This window comes from Galleria mellonella, unplaced genomic scaffold (assembly GCF_026898425.1).
Source record: "Galleria mellonella isolate WM207_F2 unplaced genomic scaffold, CSIRO_AGI_GalMel_v1 utg36, whole genome shotgun sequence".
Classification (NCBI taxonomy): Eukaryota; Metazoa; Arthropoda; class Insecta; order Lepidoptera; family Pyralidae; genus Galleria; species Galleria mellonella.
Window position 1 is genome coordinate 5,397,077 of NW_026442086.1, and position 25,621 is coordinate 5,422,697.

General features: G+C 32.1%; 2 protein-coding genes across 12 annotated transcripts in view; both read right to left on the minus strand.

The window, feature by feature from the left end:
* Positions 1-1,458: 1,458 nt before the first annotated feature.
* LOC116413126 (uncharacterized) lies at positions 1,459-12,358 on the minus strand. The gene is made up of 9 exons (XM_052897473.1): positions 11,899-12,358; positions 10,715-10,907; positions 9,965-10,156; positions 9,274-9,352; positions 7,919-8,091; positions 6,482-6,641; positions 5,306-5,494; positions 4,682-4,798; positions 1,459-3,888 (listed from the first exon to the last, which is right to left on the minus strand). The coding sequence occupies exons 1-9, from the start codon at positions 12,310-12,312 to the stop codon at positions 3,798-3,800; spliced, it is 1,608 nt and encodes a 535-aa protein (XP_052753433.1). The 5' UTR covers positions 12,313-12,358; the 3' UTR covers positions 1,459-3,797.
* A 985-nt stretch (positions 12,359-13,343) lies between these two features.
* The window catches only part of LOC113513930 (probable G-protein coupled receptor Mth-like 3), a 61,787-nt gene continuing 49,509 nt past the window's right edge, over positions 13,344-25,621 (minus strand). For 8 of the 11 annotated variants that reach the window (XM_052897462.1, XM_031910099.2, XM_031910096.2 and 5 more), the window contains 5 exons: positions 24,207-24,385; positions 21,851-22,019; positions 20,900-21,085; positions 19,238-19,321; positions 13,344-17,891 (listed from right to left, as the gene is read on the minus strand). In XM_052897462.1, coding sequence (XP_052753422.1) covers positions 17,777-17,891; positions 19,238-19,321; positions 20,900-21,085; positions 21,851-22,019; positions 24,207-24,385 — 733 coding nt within the window. In that variant the 3' untranslated portion in view covers positions 13,344-17,776. Of the gene's footprint in view, positions 17,892-19,237; positions 19,322-20,024; positions 20,719-20,899; positions 21,086-21,850; positions 22,020-24,206; positions 24,386-25,621 lie in introns of all 11 variants that reach the window. The other 3 variants (XR_008253112.1, XR_004223979.2, XM_031910102.2) reach the window with 2 other exon arrangements.

Genomic DNA, 25,621 nt, shown 5'->3' on the forward strand with positions numbered 1-25,621 from the left:
TAGATAGCCAGATGTAGATTGCCAGATAGCCAGTAGGGCAATTTTGATTTATCTCGAAGAAGATTGTGAAAATAATGCTCACATTTCCAAGCATGTTTGAGAAAAAATAATATTAATTTATGTGCGATAATAACTCTAATTAATATGGTATTAATTACTAATATGTTTACATGGAAGGATTAATAATGTAATTAAAATTAGGCCATTAAGACTTCGTGAAAATCAGTAAATCCGTAATATTTTATTTACAAATCAAAGCATATATCGTATAAAGCACATTTCCAGCACAGAATCTAATATCTCCCGTATCATATAATAATATATTATATATAAAATCTTTCTTAGTAAATGCATAGACAAATTGTATACATATCTGTCACGCCTGTCTCTCAATAGGGTAGGCAGAAAAGATGGAATGTCAAATGATTCGATTCAAATAAGCCTCTTTCGCTTCTTCCACATTCACCAACCTTTTCATACACGCTTGTCGGTTACGGGTATTTGGTCGACATACGTTCATCTAGGATGACCTCTCTCTTGCTCGATAAATCTCTTTCGTAATCCTTCTTTCATCCATCCTCTCCAAATGGCCAAATCATCGTAACATTCCTTATTCGATTTTTGTAAATGCATATCGGATGTAATTATATTTTTTCAATTATTAATTTTTCTTGCTGCATGTTTTATGTATTTTCTCAATTAATTATAACACAATAAGGTTCTAAATTTGACTTTTTTAGTATGTATAGAGATACTTTATCAGAGAAGTACTTCTGTCTCTCTTTTTATTTAAGAAAAAAAATGGAATATAAATAAGAATGCACCTGATGGAGTGTGGTAACCGTCGGTCATTATCATGAACAGAATATGGCATATAAAATACATTATGGAATTACGCGTAATTAAAATTGTTTGTTTTACAATAATTAAAGATGTGAATGCAATTGTGAAAAAAAAAACCAGTTATGTTGAATTAAAACATAAACTAATAAGTCGAATTTCATAAAATTTCTATAGGACCAAGCTGTAAGTTTATTCTTTTAAACAAAAAAAAAATACATATCGCTTTAGAACTAACTAACGGAGTTATGAGGTAACAAACATAAAAATAATTCAACTAAACTAAGAACCTCATTCATTTTGAAGTCGGTTGAAAAAATCAATCTTAACTGAATTTAAAGTACCTACACTAGTAATTTAATTTTGTCTTTAAAAAAATATCTTGAGTTTGTTTCGATTATTTACTTATACAACTATATAACCTATATTCAAGATATAAAACTATATATTTAATTAACTTTAACCACATATTTTGGTTTAATATTTAATTTATATTTACATATGATAATGTTATTAATTTATTATAAATTTTAATATCAACACACAGTGGGTGGTATCGAGGTCATATATTTTCTTGTGATTTGTCCTAAAGTTAATATTTATATTATAAAATAATTATATGGCTTGTGCTAATTGTTTGGGTTTAAAAGTTAATTTTCCCGTGTGGTCCCGGCATAGAATAGGCCACCCCTTCCTTTCCAGTGGTGGCGTAAAAGGTGACTAATGCACGCGAGGAATAGGCAGCAGCGTCCCTCTTAAAACAATTCTTTAGCCTAACTACGGTTGCCAGTTCGCATGCCAAACATGGCAACTACTGGAAAACCCCATCTAGAGGGAGGCTTATGTTCAGCAGTGGACAGTTAAAGGCTAATAAGATGACGAATAGTTAATTTATATTTACGTAAACTAATATTTTTAATTTTTAATAAAATTTTATATCAACACATATAGTAGGTGGTATTGATGTCAAATATTTTCCTGCGGTTTGCCTTAAAGTCTATATTTATATTGTAAAATATCAATAATAAGTTTATTATTATTATTAGTATTTTGAATTATCACTTTCTCATTTCCTTGTCCTCATAAATTTCCATTTTCCTCAATCCTTTCCTATACACCATACTCGTATTTGGCGCGAATACCACCAACAAACATATTCTCAGAGAGGGATAACGTCAGGCAGACTACCGGTCTTAAAGCCAAAACCTTAAGTAATATGCATAAAATATAATATACTGATACCAAATTATTGGAATAATAATAAAATAAAATATAAATAATAGCCTTTATTTAACTTTCTTTATTAAAATGTAATTACAATCATTTTATTATTTATTTGACACCAGTACGTGATGATTGTCTTACTGTCCAGCATATTCCAGTCCAGTTCAGCCTCCTCTAGAGTTGTATGAAATTGGTGTATGAAAGTGATAAAGTAGGGTTGGCTATCGATGAATACTACAAAAACTAAAATAATGCTAAATTCCGAATAATTGGAATAAGGGAGATTAATTTTAAAGTATCGCTTATTTATATCTCTATATGCCTACAAATATTCTGGGTGGTCTTTCGAGACCACCACCATTGACTTATTTTGAAGTTTGATTTTCGATAAATGTTTATTTAAGACGATTAAGACTTAAGATTCTCTGACTTTTATTAAATTACCTTATACATAGATATTTTTGATATGCCACTGTTTCAAACGTAATATGAACTAGACATGACATATAGATTCCAGCGAATCGATACGTCACCCTAGAAAATTAAAATTCTATTTTTTCTATAAGAACCATAAAATTATTTTTACTTTTTAGGGAGTTTTGCCAGTAGTTGCCACATTTAGCAGACGGGTTGGCAATTGTAGTTAAGCTTTGGCGATGTTTTAAGAGTGACACTGCTACTCATCTCTCAACCATTAAATTGACTTAGTCGCCTCTTACACCCACAGGAAAGAAAGGGTGGCCATTCTATGTCGGAATCACATGGCAAAGAATTAGCTATCCCTTTCTACATACTATAGAAGTAACTAATAAAATATAAAATACGAGCTTTTACCCACAATTTCGTCTGCGTAACCGGGATATATTTACTGACCGCGATAAAAAATAGCCTCCTTTTTCATTCCATATAGTAGAAATTTTGTGAACCAAATTTCATAATAATTGGTTAAGCCGTTAAGGTACTTAAAGTAAACAAATTCATTTTCACATTTATAATTTTAATAAGGACAGATAATTTGTACAATTATGTTTTATAACAAACCTGTATTTTCTTTCCTAACAGGGGGAACAAGTGCACCTCTTTATACCCTACTGCCGACGTCTATAGAAACCCTGAACACCACAAAAATTATGGAAGGAATTAATAACATCTTCCCGTAAAATCTTTTAAAATATAACTAAAGTATCTCATTCTTTCTTTATTATCAAAAATTAACTCGACACAGTATACTCTGTTATGTCCATGGTACTGCTCATGTCTATAGGCGACGGTTACCACTTTCTATCAGGTGGACCGTCAGCTTGTTTGCCATTCTAAGTTGTATAAAAAAATAACTCTGTCACAGTCAGTAAGTTAACATGTATATCACTTTTTAGGGATTTTTCTTGTCATTGATTTGTTGGTACACTGGATTCTTGTTCTGTTTTTTTTTTTCTTTTATTCATTGTTTTTATATTTATTTATTTGAGTTTTTATTTTTTCTTTTACTTTTTGTGTAATATCTACATCAATATATATAAATATTTGATAATGAAACGGTGCCCCGTGTAGGTGCAAACTGAAAATCAGCGCTGAACGAACATCAATCCAGCAAAAGCTGAGTTTGTACCTATTGCCAGGCGCATACGAATACTGCACAATATATTTATTAATTAATATATGTACATTATAATTTCTGTGAAGAATGGCAATAAATTTATTATTTATTATTATTATTATTAAAAAAGATAATGTCAAATTTGGTTTCGAAGATCGGTGGCGGGGTGTGTAGTATCATCTCTTGCAACTATCGTCTCAAAATAAAACGAAATATTCTTGCTATACCTGTAAGAAATAAATAAATCATATTAAAATGATAAATACGAAAGTTTCGAACGATATGTATAGCTGGATGTTTGTTATTCTTTCACGCAAAAACTACTAAACAGACGTTTAAAAAATATTTCCTAATAAATGTCAAGTAGATTTTATTAATGTCGGTTTCATTTAAAGTTTTTCAGAATCCGAGGATTTCATGGTAAAGACAACAATTTTCTGTGCATTTTTTTATACGAGGAAGGTAGTAAACAGGCATACAGCTCGTCTGATGGTAAACTATCACATGCGCGTTGCCGACCCTGGAGAAACCTTAGTACAGCCTTTTTAAAAAACTCCATACTGTAGTCTTTAGGAAAAACCTGTCATCTAAAATATGTTTTTAAACTTAAAGTATTATTTGTGTGCGATAGATTGATAGATAGATTATTTATTTGTACCATTATATATATTAATAATGCCAAAAATAATGTAAATGCCTTATTTTTACTTAGACATTAACAACCGCCCGCGGCTTTGCTTGCACGAATTCGAATTATCATTTCGGAAGATAGTTTTTCTTTAGTATATTGTGAATGGCGAGGTTATGCTAGCGTATATCAATAGCGTTGTTAGGATTACCATTCCATTGTCATCCCAATATAGCTTAAAGTTATCTTTCTCAAAAAATTACTTCAATTGTGGCATTATACAATTTATATCGATTTTAAAAGTAAACTATAAGATGTTTTAAATTTAAATAAATTATTTTGGTCTGTTTTATTTGTGGAACTGGTTTATTTCTATCAGTTAAGATCCTTACCTATTTCGATTTTCTTGGGGTATGCCAATATCTATTTCTTCGCATTTCTTCAGCGAATTAATGGATGATACACTATTTGTAGTCCTCCATGAAGAGTTACGGCATGATGTACAGAATCTGATTTGAAAAAAAGCTCAATTTACAATTTCGGTCAAGAAAAATAAGAAAGGAGAAGAAGTAAAACGGAACTATTACACCAGCTTATTCAGAATTGGACACTATTGTCCCACTCGTGTTGTGAAACAGTAAAATGAATTAAAATTTATTGATAAAATGTGGTACACTAACGTATTGTTATTTGCATGGCTGTGTTTGAACATGTATATAGTCTAAAGACCACATTCATCATCATCATCATAAAGATGTCAGCCGTTACTATCCACTGCTGAACATAAGCCTTCCCCATAAGAGGTTCTGCTAGTAGTTGCCATGTTTAAACCTGCCTAGGGTTGACAACCGCAATAAGGCTTTGGTGATGTTTTAAGAGGAACACTGCTGCCCATCCCTTGACCAATAGTCGATGACCTCTTACGGATACCCAGGAGAAAGAAAGAGACGGCCCATTCTATGCTGGGACCACTTGGCATCTTAAATTACGTATAAAAAAGAAACATTGTAACTTACTTCATACAATATGTCAACATTGTTTTATTTGTAGTAATGAAAATAATCGTGATGATCAGCCCCATATATGCGATGTACGTATTAAGTACAATTTCAAGCCATGAAGATATCCTTGCAATACCATTGACTATAATTTCACATAATGAATTCCCTAACAACACCATCATTATGGAGCAACAAACAATCATTCTGAAAATTAAGATACAATATATTACTACATACATACATACATACATATTTAGATATACATATATACATATTACCAGAGAGAGACTGTCAACGCGTGTACAAAAGTCGATTGCTTGGGTACCTCTGTTCCATTCGTGTTTCAACCGTGAAGCAGTTGTGTTTGCATAGCTGTGTTTCGGTTTGAAGGGTGGGATATGGCGTGAATTTACTGGGTACAGAGGAATAACACCTGAGTCCTCAGGAATGGTAACGCATGGGGGGTATCATGGGCGTACCATGTACAGTACCATGAAAATAACAGTATACTCTGTTATATCCATGGCACTGCTCATGTCTAAAGGCGACGGTTACCACTTTCCATCAGGTGGGCCGTCAGCTTGTTTGCCATTCTAAGTTGTATAAAAAAAAAACAGTGAACAAACAGAAAAATAAGTAGACAGTCCATTCATGAATTGAGGAAATACAAAGTAATACTTAATATATTCATATATACATCATCATCATGTCAGCCCTTAATTGTCCACTGCTGAACGTAGCAACTACTGGCAATCCCAAAGTTGCCAGTAGTTGTTACGCTTGGCAGACGGATTGGCAACCACAGTCAGGCTTTAGAGATGTTTAAGAGGGACGCTGCTGCCCATCCCTCGCCCTCCCTTAGTCGCCTCTTACAACATCCACAAGAAAGGAAGTGGTGGCCTATTCTATGACAGAACCACATGGCCATATTCATATAATATAACCATATAATTAGACTAATATAAACATACACATAGTAAATAAAAATATATACATACAATAAGTACACAAAATATTACTACGTATAAGAAATAATTAACTGTATTAGAAAAGCAATAAAAACAATCTATGACTCAAGCAAGGTTAAGTTTAAAGGGAAAAATGACACAAAAAAGACACTGAATAAGTACATATATGTATATACCTATTTAAAAAATATGATATGAAAATGCTGATGAAAAACTTGATTACCGCTTTTTGTTCTTCTTGTATAGTTTAACCTCGTGTAGATGCAAAAAAGACAGTGCAGCTTCAGCTTTTCTCTTGTATTTAACAGTAAATATTGTGAGAATCAAGCTGATTCCAAGAGCCATGGAGTTCGGCAGCAATTGATATAGTAACTTCGATTTAGCTAAAAACATGTTTTAAATGTTATTTGATGGTATTTTCTTATATAACAAATATATATAGCCTACTTAATGATAAGTAATTATTGCAATATATACTTTAGTATAAATATATTCCCGTGTGGTCCCGGTATAGAATAGGCCTCCCCATTCTTTCCCGTGGGTGTCGTAAGAGACGACTAAGGGAGGGCGAGAGATGGACAGCAGCTTCTCTTTTGAAACATTTCCAAAGCTTAACTGCGGTTACCAATCTGCCTGCCAAGCATGGCAACTACCAGCAAAACCCTTAAGTAGAGGCCTATGTTCAGCAGTGGACCATTAAAATCTTTAGTCAGAGTACCTAGCAATTTAAAATAAGTGCCAAACTATCACACCAATTACTTGGTCCCCAAGCTAGGATATGATCCTCAAGATAGGATAGTGTTATGAGAAACTGTAGGCAATGCACATCTAGGTGCACAACCCAGGATGCACAGACCCGAATTAGTTCGTTTTCTCAATTGGACCGACCGAGAATCGAACCCGGAATCTCATGTACACAAAGCAACAGGTCCATCACTGTACCATAAAATAATTTTACAAAAATATTTTACCCTTCTATCTAGAATACAAGCATTTAGGGGATTGTTACTAATTTTGTATCTTTGAAGCTCTAGGAATTGAAATTATTCGTGATTTGACTTAATATTTTTTTACATTGTCTTAATTTTCCCATGATACTAAAGGGGCTGGGACTGGCCCTTTATACAGGTTATTATGTTAACCTATTTAGGAGCTATTTAGGACTAGTTCTGAAACCACAACCCACAACTACTGTACCCATTTACAATTATAATATTAATATTAGTACTGTAACTTGTTTAAACAACCTTTTTTTTTTAAATAAAATTTTATTTCAAACTTTTTTTAATATACAGTCTTCAAATATGACAATTACTATGGGATCAAAAGAGGAGTAAATAAATTCTTACGATGAAACTTAATTATTAATGCCCATTCATTTTGTCGAATACACGAAAACTTTGTCTAGACGGCTTGGCTTTGGATTAACAACAGCTAATTCAAAGCAAAGTTCTCTAGAAAAAGTTTAAACAAATCTATTGATAGGATCGTTATCGCTAGAGAATCGAGACGGAAAGTATGAGATGGAGGCATGCGCTGTCTTGTTTTTTCTTATCTGAGCGTTGACCGATGCGATTCTACTGATAGATTCATTTGTGCTCTATCTAAAGGGACAGGTTAAAACCTAGTGAAGACGATAAAAAATTATATAAGTACTTACGAGTAACAGCGCAGTCGAGGAACATAGGTTTAGAGAAATAATTCAAATGCACGCAATCAAGTACTAGTTCTACGGACACTACCAGCGAAGGTACTACGCATGCGTACAGAGTACAGCAGATGACGCTGTACATCATACCCATAGGGTATGCCATAACGCGTCCACCAAGAGACCTGAAACGATGTTTGTATTAGTGGTGAGAAATGAATGAATTGGTATACTTTTATTTGAATAGAGAAGAGGAGGACTTTGTACAAAAGTCGTCTGCTTGGGCACCTCTGTCCCATTCGTATCTTTACCGTGTAGCAGTTGTGTTTGCATGGCTGTGTTTTGGTTTCAAGGGTGGGATATGGCAGTGAATTTACAAGGTACACATGAGTCCTCAGGAATGACAACGCATGGGGCGAAACAATATACTCTGTTATATGCATGGTACATATCTATAGGCTATAGTTACCACTTTCCATCAGGTCGGCCGTCAGATTGTTTTCCATTCTAAGTTGCATAAACAAAATCTGTTATGGTTCTGTTCATGTCTGAAGGAGGCGGTTACCACTTTCCATCAGATGAGCCGTTAGCTTGTTTGGCATTCTAATTGCATAAAAAGGTACATAAGCATTAGGTGCAATAATGTTAGATAGATAATATTTAAACCGAATGCCGATAAAGGGAGGGTAATGATTTTAAATGATCGTGAGCGAGTATTAGTGACTCATCAAATCATAGTGTATGAAATTAAAGTGTAAATGTATGTTTAGATGTTTGGCTGAACAGATTTGAATTTAATTTACAAATACGATAAACTACACAGGGTGTAAGGGACAGGTTGGCAAAAACTGAAACAACAATTTCAGACCATTATTCTGATCTGAAAACTAGTGAAAATTCTTTCCAGAAAATTTAATATTCTTTTCCTGTTTCTTCTTTTTGTATTTAAAATGATGTAATCTATGATATTATGTCCTATAAAGAAACAATAATATAATATAGTGAAATACTATGCAATATGTATGTATGTATGTAAGGTCAACGCCACAAGCGTATGAAAACTACCTACGAAGAAGCGCCGTTGACCGCGCGGTGTCGATATTCCTCGTCACGTGGAGCACTGTACGACTTAAAATTTCAAATACATTGCGCGGCGTCAAATCTAAGAATCGTTAACCCATGTAAGGGCTTAATATATTTTCGGTGGGAAAATAATCTGCCATCTGGTTTAAACCATTCATCTGAATAAATTTTTTTCATTTTGGCCAGCCTATCCCTTCTACCCTGTTTACAAGATTAATTATTTATCCCGATTCATAGTAGTAAAACCACAATATATCCCTAATAATAAAATATATTATACGTACTTATAAATAGCACAAATATCGTATATCATTGTATTGAGCCACATATGGCAGCTCAATGATGCAGCATTATGTAGTGGACCTAAAACAGAATATTACATATTAGTTTAATTTACATTTGTTATTCAATACATATTTAGTTGCTGTGTGCTCCTGGCATAGAATGAGCTATCCCTTTTATCCCGTGGGTGTCATAAAAGGCGATTTAGAGAACTAAATTGTCGAGGAATGGGCAAAAGCGCCACTCTTTAGACTTCACCAGAGCTTAACTCCGATTGCCAATACGTCTACCAAGCGTCTCAACTACTACCCCTTACGTGGGAAGCTTATGTTCAGTAGCGGACGGTTAGTAGTTCTTATGATGAACAGAAGGTATCAAAAATTAGCTTTTTAAAGCTAATATGAAATATCAATTAGCGGCCGGGGCGAACCGCTAGTTTTTTAATAATAATAATATTATATCAACTGTTAATTGTCCACTGCTGAACATAGGCTTCCCCCTATTGGGGTGTTTTTCCTGTAGTTGCCATGCTTGGCAGGCGAATTGACAATCGCATGGTTTTGGTAATGTTATAAAAAGGACGCTGCTGCACATCCCTCAAAAATTGAATTCCCTTAGTCCCCTCTTACGACACCCTCGGGAAAGGAATGCGTAGCCCATTCTATGCTGGGACCATACGGCAATTATACTTACTTAATAACAAACAGCTTGTACATCCAATAGTTCCTGTCCAAATGCCCAATGATATCGACGCTCTAGTCAATACAGCAACTGTAAGGCTCGCTAAAAAGGCATTGTATTGCCAGATTTCAAGACCTTGTTTCTTATTCGCCATTCTATATATAATTAATGTCAACACTAAGAAAACACTGGATATCACCATACCTAGAAAAATTTAATAAACATGCGTAAAACCAAATTGTAATGTTTATAAAACATTGGATAATGTTCAACATACCTGAATGTAGAGAACCAGAGGAAGACTTTGTACAAAAGTCGTTTGCTTGAACACCTCTGTCCCATTCGTGTTTCTACCGTGAAGCAGTTGTGTTTTCATGGCTGTGTTTCAGTTTGAAGAGTGGGGTATGACAGTGAATTTATCAAAATCGATACAGTACTTTAGATTTTAAATGAAAATAATTGGTTTTGCCACAAAAGTCAGGTTTTTTTTTTTTTGTTGAACACAATATTAAATTATGAAGATAACTGTTGAAAAATATTAATTTAATGTGTACTGCGTCTAAATAGATATTTAAAACTGCTTGTTGGTAAGCGAATTAGTTAATATTTGTTCTAATACTCCTCATCTCTCACCTCTCTCGCCTCTCTCTCTCATTTCACCTTATCATCCATTAATGTTAAAAGGATGACCATTTTATGCCAGAATCACACGGTTGTATTATATATGTGCATTAGGTTATCTATAAATTTAGCTAAACTCACCTACTCCTATGAACAGCACGGAATTAATCCGCGTAATTGTTTGATCGTCTTGTCTCAAGACTTTAATATACAGATGTGGTCCAGTGAAGCCACCTTCTGTCTCTTTGAGTACGAACATTACTATGTACTCCTTTAGGACGCGCACATGAAACGGGTCTCCTTTAACACGGTTATCTAACAACAGAGCACCATCCTTAAAACAAATTTGGAATTTGTATTAATCGTTGACTATATTCACTCTTCTCGATGTATTTTGGGTCTTTTAGATAAATATCTTTCATCCTTATGTTTCTCACTCAGATAGTATGAAAATTGCGGTGGAGTAATGAAAATACATCTTCCAACAGATTTATATGCCTTCGTTTAGAAAGAAGACGTAAAATCTACCTGAATGAAGTAACGAGTTCAGTTGCTAAAACTAACTTCAATTCTTGATAAAATAGTAAAAGCAGTACATCCTTTATATGTATCAAAACTAAAAGGAATTTCCTTGGCTTCATACTTGGAGAACTCAATACGTCTTTTGGGTATTTTCAAAAATCAAGAAAGTGTTGTCAAGTAAGATATTGGGTCTCATATTTTGGAACCTATTCCAATATGTAGTATATCAATTCTTCCATATTCCTTTTTTGTACGTAAGTGACAATCCAGCATAGAACTTGTTTGATAGTAAGCAGTTATCATGTTCTTAGATCATAGAGATTAAAAAAATATCATTCTTAATATGAATATAATGCTACTTTGATTTTGATCTGTTATAAAAATGCTGGGTTGAGGTAAAATTCAATTATGAAGCAAGAAATCTTGTAATATTCTATTTATTGGTCGGGCTGATTAAGGAAACATTTTTTTTTATTCAGACCTAAGTCTGAGTGATCTGGATGGACCCTCAAATTGTCAGGTACCTCATAACACAGGGTCTAAGGATCAACCGATTGGTGTGATTGTACAGCACTTCTTATTATTATATTACTAGGTGGTCCTGCGGCTTCGCTTGCATGAATCAGTAAGTTTTCTATGTGCTAAGTTCAGGTATAACTTATTTGATGTATCAAATTTCATTTAATCCGTTCAGTTCAACAACTATCCATCTATCCATCCATCCATTTATCGCTACAAACTTTAGCATTTATTATATTAATAGGATTATCTCCGATTCTAGTAAAGATAATAAAAAATCTTACCTTTAAAAAATACGACGTAGTCAGGTTACCAATTTCCATCCAATTACCACCGCAGTCATCCGAATACATTGTCGGATCTTTAAATTGAATTAAACGAAAATCATCAAAGCTCATGTCAGTTTTATCTAGCTTATATACAAATTTATATACAGTTTGTAGCCGCCAAAGTTCAGTTTTGATAATATCTGGCAAATTTTCATTTACACTTTTGCATATAAATTTGTGGTCTAGTGTTTCCACTATCACTTCACCTGTATCACAAGGAGTTATGATACATGGTGCTTTAGCACAATATTCTTCTTTATGAATTACATTGTTGTTGAAATCTGTTAGAATCTGATTATCACAGACGATTTTATCACATTTTACAATACACAATAGAACACAAAATATATAAATCTGATAACCAAGCATATTGGTACGATCAGTAGTGTGTGCTCTTCTTAAGGTGACTCAATTGAATGATACGATTTCCTTTTATTATATGATTTTATTTTCCTACTCAATTTACGAGTTTGCCGTTAGAAAAGCCCAGAAATATGGGAAAACAATACAGTGTTATATAAGAATGCATAATTATGTTAGTAATTGGTTACCAATGGGAGTTTTAATCGTGGTAGGTAGGTATAAGTACTGCCTCAAAATGTATTTAACATTTTGAGATCTATTCAGTTTCAGTTTAAGTTAAAAGTTTAGAATAAATTTTAGAAAGATTTTAAGGTAGGTTAGGTTATTTTTATGGTTCCGTACATCCAAAAAAAACGGAATCCGTATAGGATCACTTCGTATCCGTCCGTTCGTCAAGACCCTTTTTCTTAGGAACACGTGGTGTCAAGTTAAAATTAATATCATATACTCAGATCTGCAATCTCTTAAAGCAGTGAAAAAATCAAGCTTCTAAATCGACGCGATCGAAAAATACGGCCGTTTTTGTTCCATTTATTTCGCATATTTTGACATTTGCAAAGGGAATCAAAATTGTATATATAGGGTACATCCCGTTGATGTAAAATCATGAAATTTTGCAAGAAACGATGTCATGTAGCACAAGTAAAAGAAAAATCAGAAAACCATACATTTACAGTTATATCACAAAAAAAAATTAAACTTGATGATTTTATATTTCTTTTGAAATTTATGGTTCTTTTGAAATTTCATCTTTAGTTGAGATTATTTTCTTTTACGATAATTCCATTTTAATTTTGTTCTAATTCCAATTTAAAATATTTATTTATCTATCTGTCTTGCCATATACAATATAGACAGATTTATTGCACTAATTATATATTACTGTATGGTTAAATTTTTGGATTTTTTTATTCAATTAACTGTATTTGAATAAAAAATAATACATAGATCGATCATATCCTGAGCTTTATAGATTTTATCTTAATTCACACAAGAAAAACCAATAGATAGCGATGAAATAAAATTAAACATCTATATATTTTTTTTAAATACTTTATTATAAACATTTAAACAGTACATCGATAGCTAATTATATTTATACGACTAGAACATTCATTATCAAATAATGTTTCCATACAAACTTAGGTAGTACTTCTGCCTTTTATAGAAATTGGTGTAAACAAACCTTACTTGACTACTTACGGTTTTACAAGAAAGATAAACTAGCGATAAACAGGTGTTAATACGTGTTTATAAGTCTTCCAGAAGGGGTGTTTAACATCTGTTTACATCTAAACAAAATAATGTCTTATGCAAAATTAAATCTGTAAATATATTTTATTACAATAATATGTAATGTAGATTGTAGCACAAAAGAAACATTACACTAAATAATGTTTAATCACTTAAACACGATTTTGTAAAACACTGTTTAGATAGGCAATGTTTTAATTTTTTTTTATAAGACCTTTATATTCTTTAGTGATGTATAATGTAAGCATTACTACTTTTATAACTAGTTTCAATACAACTCAATGAAAACATAATCAAGTTCTGTTGAAATCATCACAGGAACACTTTGTAAACGAAATTAGTAACAAATAGAAATTTCAAATTAATTAACCAATTATTGATTTGTACTATTATTGGACATCACTACATCGTCTCATGGTCGTGTCACTTACTAATTTGTTTACATTTTCATTGGGTTCTATTGAATCAAACTGTATAGTTGGATTATTAGCAATTGGATGTAATTCCATCAAAATTACCATTTGCACGTCGTTTGCTAACAATTTTCAATGTCGAGCATTCGACTTAAAAAACAGAGAAGGTTCTCATTTCGGTTGTATTTTTTTATATTATTATTTTTTTATCCCAAAGGAAATTGATCATTTTCACTTTCAAATTGATCCCATACAAAATATCAAAATATATAATGTACAAATGTTAAATTTAACAGAATAATGAACGTTTATTAACCCAATAGATAGTTAAGTTAATCTTATGTATATATAATTTTTATGTAATACCATAGGTAATGCGTAATAACAGATAACTGTTATGCTTAAGGATACTTAAGCATACTTAAGAACGAAATACGTATAACTTAGTTAATATTCTACTGTCGAGTTGTTGACACATATTTTAAAACACTATTGGGACTTAACGAAAATTTTAGGTAAATAGAAAACGTAAGGGTTAGATAGTATATAGCAATATTTATATATTTTACTTACAATATCTATATACTGGTCCAATAATAAATACGTAAAAAGTCCGTTATCCAAAAAAAAAAAATTTAATAACAGATTTTTACATATTCAAAAATAGTATCCAACCGATATGAGCGATATTGAAATGAGTAATGACCTTTCCTATATATAGATCCTATAATTTTGGTTACGTTAAGTCCCGATAGTGGATTTAAAATATATACGTATAAGTTGACAATGGCAATGCTACCTTTCGCGGACACTTAATGACATGCAATTGTAAAACGATAAATGTCAAATTTCACATAAAGTGTACCTAATCTTATACTCTGAGGGGAAAGGGGTTGTTAGTAATGCGGACTACAAATTCCATTGCTAGCAATATACCCTGTCAGATAGACTTCTACATGGTCTCCCCTGGAAACCATCGTGCAGAATTCCAGGTGTATCCATCACGATAGGCTAACTGACCTGCCTTTTCATTCTCACCTGTCATCCTTCACTGGTGCCCGATAATGTATACCGTTAGCACAAGCGGGATTACTATTCCATTTTTACCCATTAAAAGAAACCTTATAATTTTTCTATGTTTCTATTTATTTTTTCTGTGGGATTTTATTTAATTTCAGTTATTTAATATTAAAATTACCGTGTGTGCCCCGGCATAGAATAGGCCACCCCTTCCTTTCCCGTGGGAGTTGTAAAAGGCAACTAGGGGAGACTGAGGGATGGACAGCACCGTCCCTCTTAAGCCATCACATCATTATGTGTTTAAAAATCGTTTGTAGAAATATATATCTATATATATTAATGATAGAATAATAGTTTCTCATCAGGAACAAAGAAAAGGACTCTATAGAAGATAAATAAGCAACATTCAAACTACAATCATAGTTTAATATAATAACTACCGGTTTAAATTACGTTTAATTAGTTCGAGAAAGCTCGACTAGTTTCGGGATCAATTCGTGATCCTTAATCATACTGTTAAAGATATTGCATCATTGTGAAATTGTTCCATTTTCAACTAACTACAAAAAAAGGAGGTTTCTAATTCGGTTGTAATTTTTATGTTTATTACCTCAGACCTCTATCATTTAAAAACTGATTTAGAAATTTATTTTGCTTTCTGAACGGTTATGCTTTTATTCTGGTTTTAAAAACGGAATAACTGATTACTCCAAGATTGAAGTCAACACTTTCTTCTGTTTATTTTGTTAATCCATACCTTAGCAGGCGTTGAATTTCTAATAATAGAATAGAAACCACAAATACAGTTTAATAACTCAAACGAGTCGATATAGTTTGAATGCTTAATTTGTGATCTCAGTAAAGTACAAAGCTTTTTTTCTTGACCGTCTACGACATAAGTGGTCCCTTTTGCAATTATTAAAAAATAAATGTATTTTGTTAAAATCTCTTATTTTATAACACATACATATGTCTTATTATAAGATATTATCACACATACAAGTACACAAATATTTTGCAGCAATACAAGTAAGCTGAGACATACAATCACTTGTTCCTTAAAGAGGTAGATACGATTATTCGTATTATTACAATTTATAGATTTAAATATTAATTACACATGAAAATATATCCTTATTAATATTATAAATGTGAAAGTGTGTTTGTTTGTTACCTTATAGTGCCTTAACGACTTAACCAATCACTATGAAATTTGATATACACGTACTATATGCGATGGAGAAGAATAAGTTTTAACCCGATCAGTAAACATATCCCGGTTACGCGGACGAAGACACGAGTAAAAGCTAGTGTACATATAAAGGCGAATTAGTATAAATTACACGAATTTAAAGTAGTATATATATAGACATTCATTTGATACATACTAGTAATGTAAATGCGAAGATGAGTCTGTCTCTCTCTTGAGTTTGTGTGGTTAAATTTTTTGGAACGTTTTTATTTAATTTGGCTTAAAGTTATTCAATATTCAATTGCCATCCAAGACTTAGCATCCAATGAGAAATAATAATACAAAGATTTTCATCTTATGATTACAACTTATTGAGGTTATTGACTTCACAAACTCCATTTTTTTAAACTAACGTATGTTGTAAAGTATTTTATAAAAAGAATTTACAATTTAATAATTACAATTAACAATTTACAATTTAATAATTGTAAATATTATGTAAAATATAAATTTATAAACATTTAATGTATTTGTTTTAGAGAAATAACATCAACTACATAGATTCAAAAATACGTGCCGCCACCGTAGAAGTAAAAACATTTATGTACCTAAATACAATATGTATTTTAAAATGTGTCATTTCATTTAATTTATTAATAATAATACTAGAAAATGTAATTAATATAAGCATCAAATTTAAAGTACTTAACATCGAACGTCATGATAATATAATGAGTATTTTTATTACAATTCATTTGTAATGTCTAACAATAGATTATAACTACAACGAAAAATCCAATAACATGTAAAACTTCAACAGATATTTCAATAAACAATAAGCAGATTATCCGAACAAGAAGATTACCACTTCTTAAGCTTAAGTTTAAGCAGATAGGAAATTTTAGAACGATTTCAATTTTAAAAGTAACCTAATTGATTTAAATGTATTTTTCTTAAGAATACCTTTTCGAATACAAGTAAATCAATGTCATTATTTTTGGAATTAAAATACAATGTGTGCTTAGTTACAAAACTTTTGAAAATAAAAATTTTATTACTGTTTACAATTTTAATAGATTTCTAACTTTAATATAGTTTTAATTATAACAATACTTAATCGCCTGTTAAAAACATCAGGTCTAAGCTGTAGATAATCAACATAATAAGTGATCTTAACGAAGTGGCATTTAATTACTAGAAACCAAGAATTTATTTTACATTACTTGATTTTATCGAAAATAATTTTCTTCTCTTGTTAACAATTTATTATTGTAAAACATCTCAAAACTCAAGTCGACATACGAATATGGCATAATTAGTCTCTTATTAAAGTCAATATATCTTACTATAGTTTGTTTCAATATAACTTAATAAAAAGTTGACCAAGTTTTATTAAAATTGTCACAGGAACACTCTCCAAGTGAGATTAGTGACAAATTGAAACATTCAGTAAAGTAATAGATTTTTTTTTCGTACTATCTACTATTGGGCATTAGTAGACTGCCTTGTAGTTGAATTAAGCATATGTTTGTTCACCTTTTTTATTGTGTTCTATAAAAACAAACTATTAACCAGTTAAATTTCCATCTTTTCACTTGCTGTGAAACTTGATTGAATTCATTTGCATATCATCCTTCGTGGATGCAGTTCGAGAGGACATCGTTGTCTGAGTTCTGGACATTGGTTCGCCTCGGAGTTGCTTGTATCTGTTGTTGTATAAAATTTGATTTAATAATGATTTATATCTCGTGTACAATATAATATCAATTTTATGGTATTTATAATGAGGATGGTCTATTTAAAAAACTATAATAACTATGTAAATATTGTCATTACCATCTCATTCTTATAAAAGAAAAAAAAAACATATAGAAACATCTAATTTCATAATAAATTTGTATTAAGATATAGAAGATACGCATTGAAAACATACTGTATGAAATGTATGGGTAATAACATTAAAGTAATTAAGAGATGGTACTTAATATTATTTTAAATAAATCTACATAACTATGAGACTTTGCTTTTGATTTTGAGATTTGAGATTTGAGAGAGAGAGTTGCTTTGAGATAATAAGTTGCATTTACTAATTGAAGCTAGTTATGCAGATAACCCGAGATTACATGACACTTATCCAAAAGGTTTATAAAAATTGCAATTTTATGTATTTTTATATGGTTAAAAGAGTCAAACGATTGGTGTCAGACAATAGAACTTTTTATTTTTATTAGATTAATAAATTAAAAAAAAAAACAATATATTAATTTTGTATTTTATGATAATTAATGTAGACATCAAAGACATAAAATTGACCACCCCTTCCTCTCCTGTAGATGTCGTAAGAGGCAACTAAAAGAACTTAATGGTCAAAGGATAAGCAACAGATTCCCTCTTAAAATATCTCTAAAATCCTAACTGCTGTTGCCAACCCGCGTGCCAAGCGTGGCAACTACTGGCAAAACTCCCTTTATATGGAATGCCTATTTTCAGCAGTGTACAGTTAATGGCTAAAATGTATGAATGAATGGTGTTAACAACGTGAATGTATTAATGACAAATGTACAGTGAATTATGTTCAATATGTAATTTTCACTGAATTATTAATTAGTTAAAACGAATACATAATGAAGCTTTTATTCACATTTATTAACACATGTTGAACGTAGACATGAAGCTTGACAGACATAGAATGATGTAGAGTATTTACAAGATAAGAATATAAACAATGGATAATAATATTAATATAGTAACATATGATAAAAAATTATTGATGATTCCTCTTATTGTAATGAAATATTGACAAAGGAACGATTTGTATATACGATGACATAATTTCTTCTTTTAGAGCCAAATAACCTTCTTTGATAAGGCTAATGTTTACAATTTTATTGTCGTTATTTTTCGTATGAAAGAGTTTAAAAGCCCAAGCGAAGTCCAAATAGCTAGCGGACGATACAAAAAGACGTCCATATTGTTAATATAATTTTGTATGCATTCTTGACAAACAGTTGTCGACAAACTCTGGACAGCACAAGCTTTCTTTAATACATACATCAATTCTTTGTGTTCTTCTCCCCTTCTCCTACCCTGACTCTCATCGCTCCCCGGTTCTCTTAACGTGTTCCGCAACCCAAGTCTAAAATGTATGGGTAATGAGCAAGTTAATAAATGGTTAGGGATTATCTTTACAGATAAAGTGAACCATTCCCAAAAAGAGAGCTGAAACGATCAAGTCCAAATTCCAAAAGTATGGCAGTTAATAAAAGATATAGAAATAAAAGAAGAAATATTAGAAGATGTTGCATAAAATAATAATAAGTAATAATTGCTTTATTATAAAATAGTAAACATTGTAACAGTGTATAAATATGTAGTGCATAATGTAAAGAAAATCGAAAACGGTGGTTTAACACATACAAATTACAAAACCTGAAATCAATTAAAAAGAGATTAGTTCTCTTCTAGTTTATCAGTTTACGTTAATTTAAAACTGATAAATTAATAAAGTGCAAGTGTTATTACAAAAATAGGTAAGTTATATTCGAATGAATATAACAATATCCTACTTAAACGCCCATAATTGTGCTTCTGAAGTAAAGTATCACACACCGATGAAATAGAATTCTACAAAATATTTACACAATTTTTATTTGCACAAAATACACAAAACCGGAAGCATTTCTGTTAACACCATACAATTATATTCTCCGTTTTGTCTTCCTTTAGTTTATAAGCATAAGCTGCTTTGACACGTTAGTGTGCAAAAAGTTAGTAATAAATTTTTGTTAATTTTTCAAATTCACTACAATCCGGAAATCATTAAAAGTTTTATATTATACCTTATAGTCACAACGCCAGTTGTTTCTTAGTTTCAATTGTGATATGCATATGTTATAGCCACATTCGATTCATAGACATCATTTTCCAGTTCATCTTTCCTGATTTTGAACTTTCTAAATCATTAAGTTTTCTGAAATACCACAGACTGCAGTATTTACATTTATACATGGATATTGTATGGATTTGGTATGCCTATTATCGATTTTTTGTCATAACTTATTTCATGCAATATATTTATTATACTGCATCTCATATACTATCTTCGCCTTTTTCGTTATCTTTATTTTCTCGTGTAAATTCTTCACTAAGTGTTCTATATTTTCTATAGTTATTTAGACATATTCTCGTGTAATAATAACCTCATATTTTGGTAAATTGTCTTCTAAAGCTTTCTGTTTATTAATTATGTTAACTCTTATTTTAACAATGTAAAGTATTTCGATATATTAAAATAACGAAATAATTATAGAACTAAGAAAAATATTTTGCTATTTTTTTATATTATGTATACAATTAATTTATAAATGCGCTGTTTTAAAGTTCTTGATACTATCAGAATCGTGGCCACATGTTGTTCTTATCGTCTCAATACTTGTTCTAATTTCCGGATTTTGTTTCCAATGCGTTAAATTCTTATTGACTACAGTCATATTTCCAGCTTCACTCTGACGACGTTGAAATTTGTCTTTGATCCTGGATACGGAAGGAATGTACAAATTTAATGCTATGAGACCAACAAAATCTTCTTTCTTTATTGAACGATATGTGCTATTTATAATAAAATCAAAATAATCAGCGGATACAATTTTTACATTTTTCGTACATATAAAAATAAATCGATAAATTAAAATATTAAAATATGAAGATAACTTACCTCTTCTTTATAAGTCTGAATATCTTCCTCTTGCAGACGAATATTATAAATATTATCAGGCCTATGAGAACGTTGTATGCGTCGGTGAATCTCCAGAAGTTATCAAGCTCCGGGTACAGTGCGCTGATCACCTCGAGTAGCCAGTTCACACCCATCACGATGAAGAGTTTGATGTACAGGAACAATCTGAAAATCATTTTAATGATCATGCTTTAGAACTTTATCATACTACAAAAAGTACTGTTACTTGTATTAAACTTGCAACCATTTAATTTATTTCCCTACTAATATTTTATGTGAAAATGACTCTCTTAGTTTTTTTGTTACCACTTCGTGCTTTAAAGACTGAACGTTCTATCATCAGATTTAATATGCATGTACTATTTAGGCTGAAGAAAGATGTAAGCTAATATTTAGCCCAGTCAATCAATATAATCTCGTTACGCGAACTATGACGCGGTTAAAAGTTTGTTAGTAATGATTTTGAGATTTGATTAGGTAAATTAATACTGGACATAGCCCATATTTGTTTATTGTTTATTTATTGGACATTAATGACTTATGTAATTAATAAACTGTTTATAGGCAAGTAGTGTTGATGAATTTGTCTGCTAGGGAAATAGGTTGAACTAAGTTTTCTGTATGTGTACAGTCTTTATCTATTTCTTTTATAAAGTCACTCGCTAATATTATGTATTCCGATTTAATTTGGTAATAAATTGGTAATAATATGACTTTGAAGTTCTAGAAATTCATATGGTAGAAGATGTTCATGTTAAAAATTTGTAATATATAAGTGATTTTGTTTTTTGGTTAGTTTAGTAAGTACGTTGATTAAACTAACTAGCGGTATGAACTTCTGCAAAACAACACCTAACCTAATAAAATACTTTTTTATTTGTAATAATTTCTATTATCTAAACGAGTGAGTTACATTGTATTTTACTGTACCTCTGTTTGTCATTTCTCTGGCTATCGTGAGTAGAGCTCTCTTTGGACTTTAGTACGGAGGTCTGTTTCTTAATCTGCGCGATTTTCACTGCTGTCAGTATGAAAAAGATCAGGTTCGCTGTGCACAGCACAACTAGCGGTCCATACAGGTATATCAGTCTTCCGTTACCTAAAACCATTTAATAAAATAATAAATAAATATTCCATAAGCACATCTATTGCCAGGTCCTTAAACTAGAATATCCTTTGTAGAGAAGGGTAATATCCGATATCCATATATTAAGTCATATCAGCCTTTTAATATCCACTGCTGGATATGGGACATTCCCACAAGTGGAGTCCTGCTAGTAGTTGCCACGCTTAGCAGGCGGGTTGGCAACCGCAGTTAGATTTCTAGAGATGTTTTAAGAGGGACGCTGCTGCCCATCCCTCGCTCTCACTTACTCGTCTCTTACAACACCCACGGGAAAGAAAAGGGGCGGCTCATTCTATGGCGAATATACAGATATTTACCATATATTACCCACCCTTAATCCTCTGTTAAGGAACGAAGACCTAAGTGCACAACTTAAAACACTCAGACCCCATTCAAATTAGAAAAGTTAATTTCTTAAATTGGCCCTGAGTCATACTCTTCACTAAGACATAAAGCTCATCAATTAATTAAATTGCACGCCTGCATTGTGAAGTGTAGCAAATGCAGTAAAGTGGTCTACAGAGACATAACATTTCATTCCTCACAAATAGCAACATATAGAGCCATACTATGAACGTTTCAATATAATCTATGATGTCTATGACCTGTAACCACTTTCTATTAGGTGGGTCGTTAGCATGTTTGCCATTACGTGTTGCATAAAAAAATAGTTAATTTAACTATGAAATAAGACTCGATCACGTGACCAACATTATTATGAAGACAATTTAAACTCATATAATTTGACGTAGATATAAACATATTTAACCGTTCTACTCTTATTATTAACTACTTACTAATGCTATTCACAGAATAAAATACCCAAATAAACGAGCCGTGTGATTATAATCACATTTACGTAAATACTACGTAGGTACGTGTTCACTTCGATTTCAACTTTACGTTAACAGAAGTGTATCGGGGGGGAAGGGATTGTTAGTAATGTCGACTATCAGTGCTATTGCTAGCAATACACCCTGTCAGGTCGACCTCCACGTGCTGACTGGAAACCAAGGTGCTGAATCTCAGGTGTATTCGTCACGATGCGCTAACTGACCTGTCTTTTATTCTTGCCTGTCATCTCTCACTGGTGCCCCGCCAGTGTATACTGTTGTCGCGGGCGGGGTTACCATTTCATTATCGTCCAATAAAAAAAAAGCAGAAGTGTATCACCCTATAGATTCATTTTTCACTTGTCATATGTCTAGAGCAGCGTTTCCTAAAGTGGGCTCCGCGGAACCTAGGGGTTCACCAAGATTACGCGAAATTATTTATACAGTGATACCATTTCATTCTTCACATTAAAAATCATAGAAAACTATAAAGTGTTATACTTTCAAAATATTTCTAATAAAAGCTTCTGTTTTTATTTAAATTACAGTGTTTTTTATTTGTAACCGTTTCATATGGGGTTTCATAAAATAAAAGGAATTTGGTGGGAGTTCCGTCATCTTAACAGGAACCCCTAGTCTAGGGGGTTTTAATGAAAATAGTGTAGTCTGCGCTACCGGTATATGCTGTTAAAGTTCCAGTGGAGGATGATAGGTGAGGATAAAATCAGATTAGTTGGACTATAATTACAACTTTACCACGTGATTGAAGGTCAACCTGACAGGGTATATTATTACCAATGGGGCTATTTTTAATGATATAAAAAAAATTATAACCGCGCTATCGTTATTAATATACACTGAGGGAGAACTAGTAAATGATGATCTATCTATCTATCCTATTTAAGAGCTGCGCTCTTGTCGGTGGAGCTCTTGCCACTCACTACGATTTACAGCGAGTCTCTTCACCTCTTGATACGACACGACATAAACTCCTTCCTTGATCTGCCTGATGTAACTATATCTTGGTCTACCTCTTCCCCTGCTTCCTTCTATCTTACCTTCTATTATAATTTTGGTAAGTTCGTCGTGTCGTATCAAGTGTCCCAATATTTTTTCCCTTCTGTACTGTAAAAGATGATATGTGAGGATAAAGCAGGTCATTTGGCCTATCATGACGAATTCAATAATAATTAACCACGATGATATCCAAGAGGAACCACGTGGAGATCACTTGATAGTGCATGTTATTAGCAATGGAGCAGTTAAACCTCATTACTAAAAAGCCCTTTCTCCTTAGGAAGTCAGGACTGGTCCAGAACAAACTTACCATATATAAAACAGCCTTGTTGTCTCAACTGAGGTAGCAGTGGATGCAACGGCAGGTCGGAGAACTCCAGTGCTGCTAGCAGAATTGTCAGCGCTGTTGGTATCCCAAAGGCATATAGAGCGTACGCGTAAAACCGGGCCTTGGTAGACAGCTTCTCGAATGAAATGCCACGTTTACCACTGGAAAGTAATAAAATAAAATATATTTACACCCAATAGATTGTATCAATTCGAAACAAAATTTGTTTGAATGCAAAAATTTAAGTTTTTTTTTTTCAAAATATAACTTCACAAATAATAGCGAAAGATCAATATAGGAGAGAACCTTTTCAACCGACTTCAAAAAGAACGAGGTTTTCAATTCGGTTGTATTTTTTATGTTTGTTACCTTAACTCCGTTGGATAAAAACCGATTTAATTTTTTTTTACTTGCTTACAGATTGTTCTCAAATAAATAGATTTAGTGGTTTTGTTTTTAAAACTGTTATTACATATGTTATTAAATTTTGCCACAATTGACGTTGGTTTATTTATTAATTTGAATGTATATCCTTGTAAATAAAAAAAGAAACCAAATCCGTTTAGAAATGATCTGATATAACAAATAAAAAATACACCGAATTAAGAATCTTCTTTATTACAATCAGTTAAAAAAGCGACTTTGACCGTAAACATGCACACGCAAATGAATGGCATGCTTCCTAGAACCATTACATTGTAAGTGAGTCGACAAGTATATTTTGCCTCGCAACAAGCAGATTTTACTTCGTAAAAAAAGAGTAATTTCAATTATCACAAAATAAATGTGTATAGACAGTAAATGTTATTGGTTTCAAAAAGAATTATCATAATCGATTCAAGATATACTGTGTAACAGAGTCACAAAAATACAGATGATTAAAAATACTCTTTTAAAAATAAAATTATTTTGTAATGCTTAAAATTATTGTGTAATAATAAGAAATCTTGCCGTGTGGTCCCGGCATAAAATAGGCCACCCGTTACTTTCCCATGGGTGTCGTAAGAGGCGACTAAGCGAGGGCGAGAGATGCGTCCCTCTTAAAAGATCTCCAAAGCCTAACTGCGGTTGCCAATCCGCCTGCCAAGTGTGGTAACTGCTGACAAAATTCCCTAAACCCAAGGGGGAGGCTTATATTCAGCAGTACTAACTGTTGAAGGCTGATATGATGATGATAGTGATGAGATAAGAAATCAAGCATCAACTTGATGCACAATTTGCAGGTGCTTGTGCTACAAATGAACTTTAAAGTTTATGACAAAAAACAAAATGACTCATGTCACTTAAAATTCCGGTAAGTACACGCTAGGTATACTTATTGACGACATGACAGATCGAGGACAAAATGTGGTTTTAGAAAATTGTGGTTGTTAAATATTTAGTAGGTTAAGTTTTTG

Coding starts and splice junctions, on each gene's coding strand:
- LOC116413126 (XM_052897473.1), bottom strand. CDS start 12,312: ATGCTTGGTTATCAGATTTATATATTTTGTGTTCTATTGTGTATTGTA. Junction 10,157..10,714: donor CGTGCTGTTCATAGGAGTAG/GTGAGTTTAGCT, acceptor AAATTTTTCTAG/GTATGGTGATATCCAGTGTT. Junction 5,495..6,481: donor TACAAGAAGAACAAAAAGCG/GTAATCAAGTTT, acceptor CTTAATTTTCAG/AATGATTGTTTGTTGCTCCA.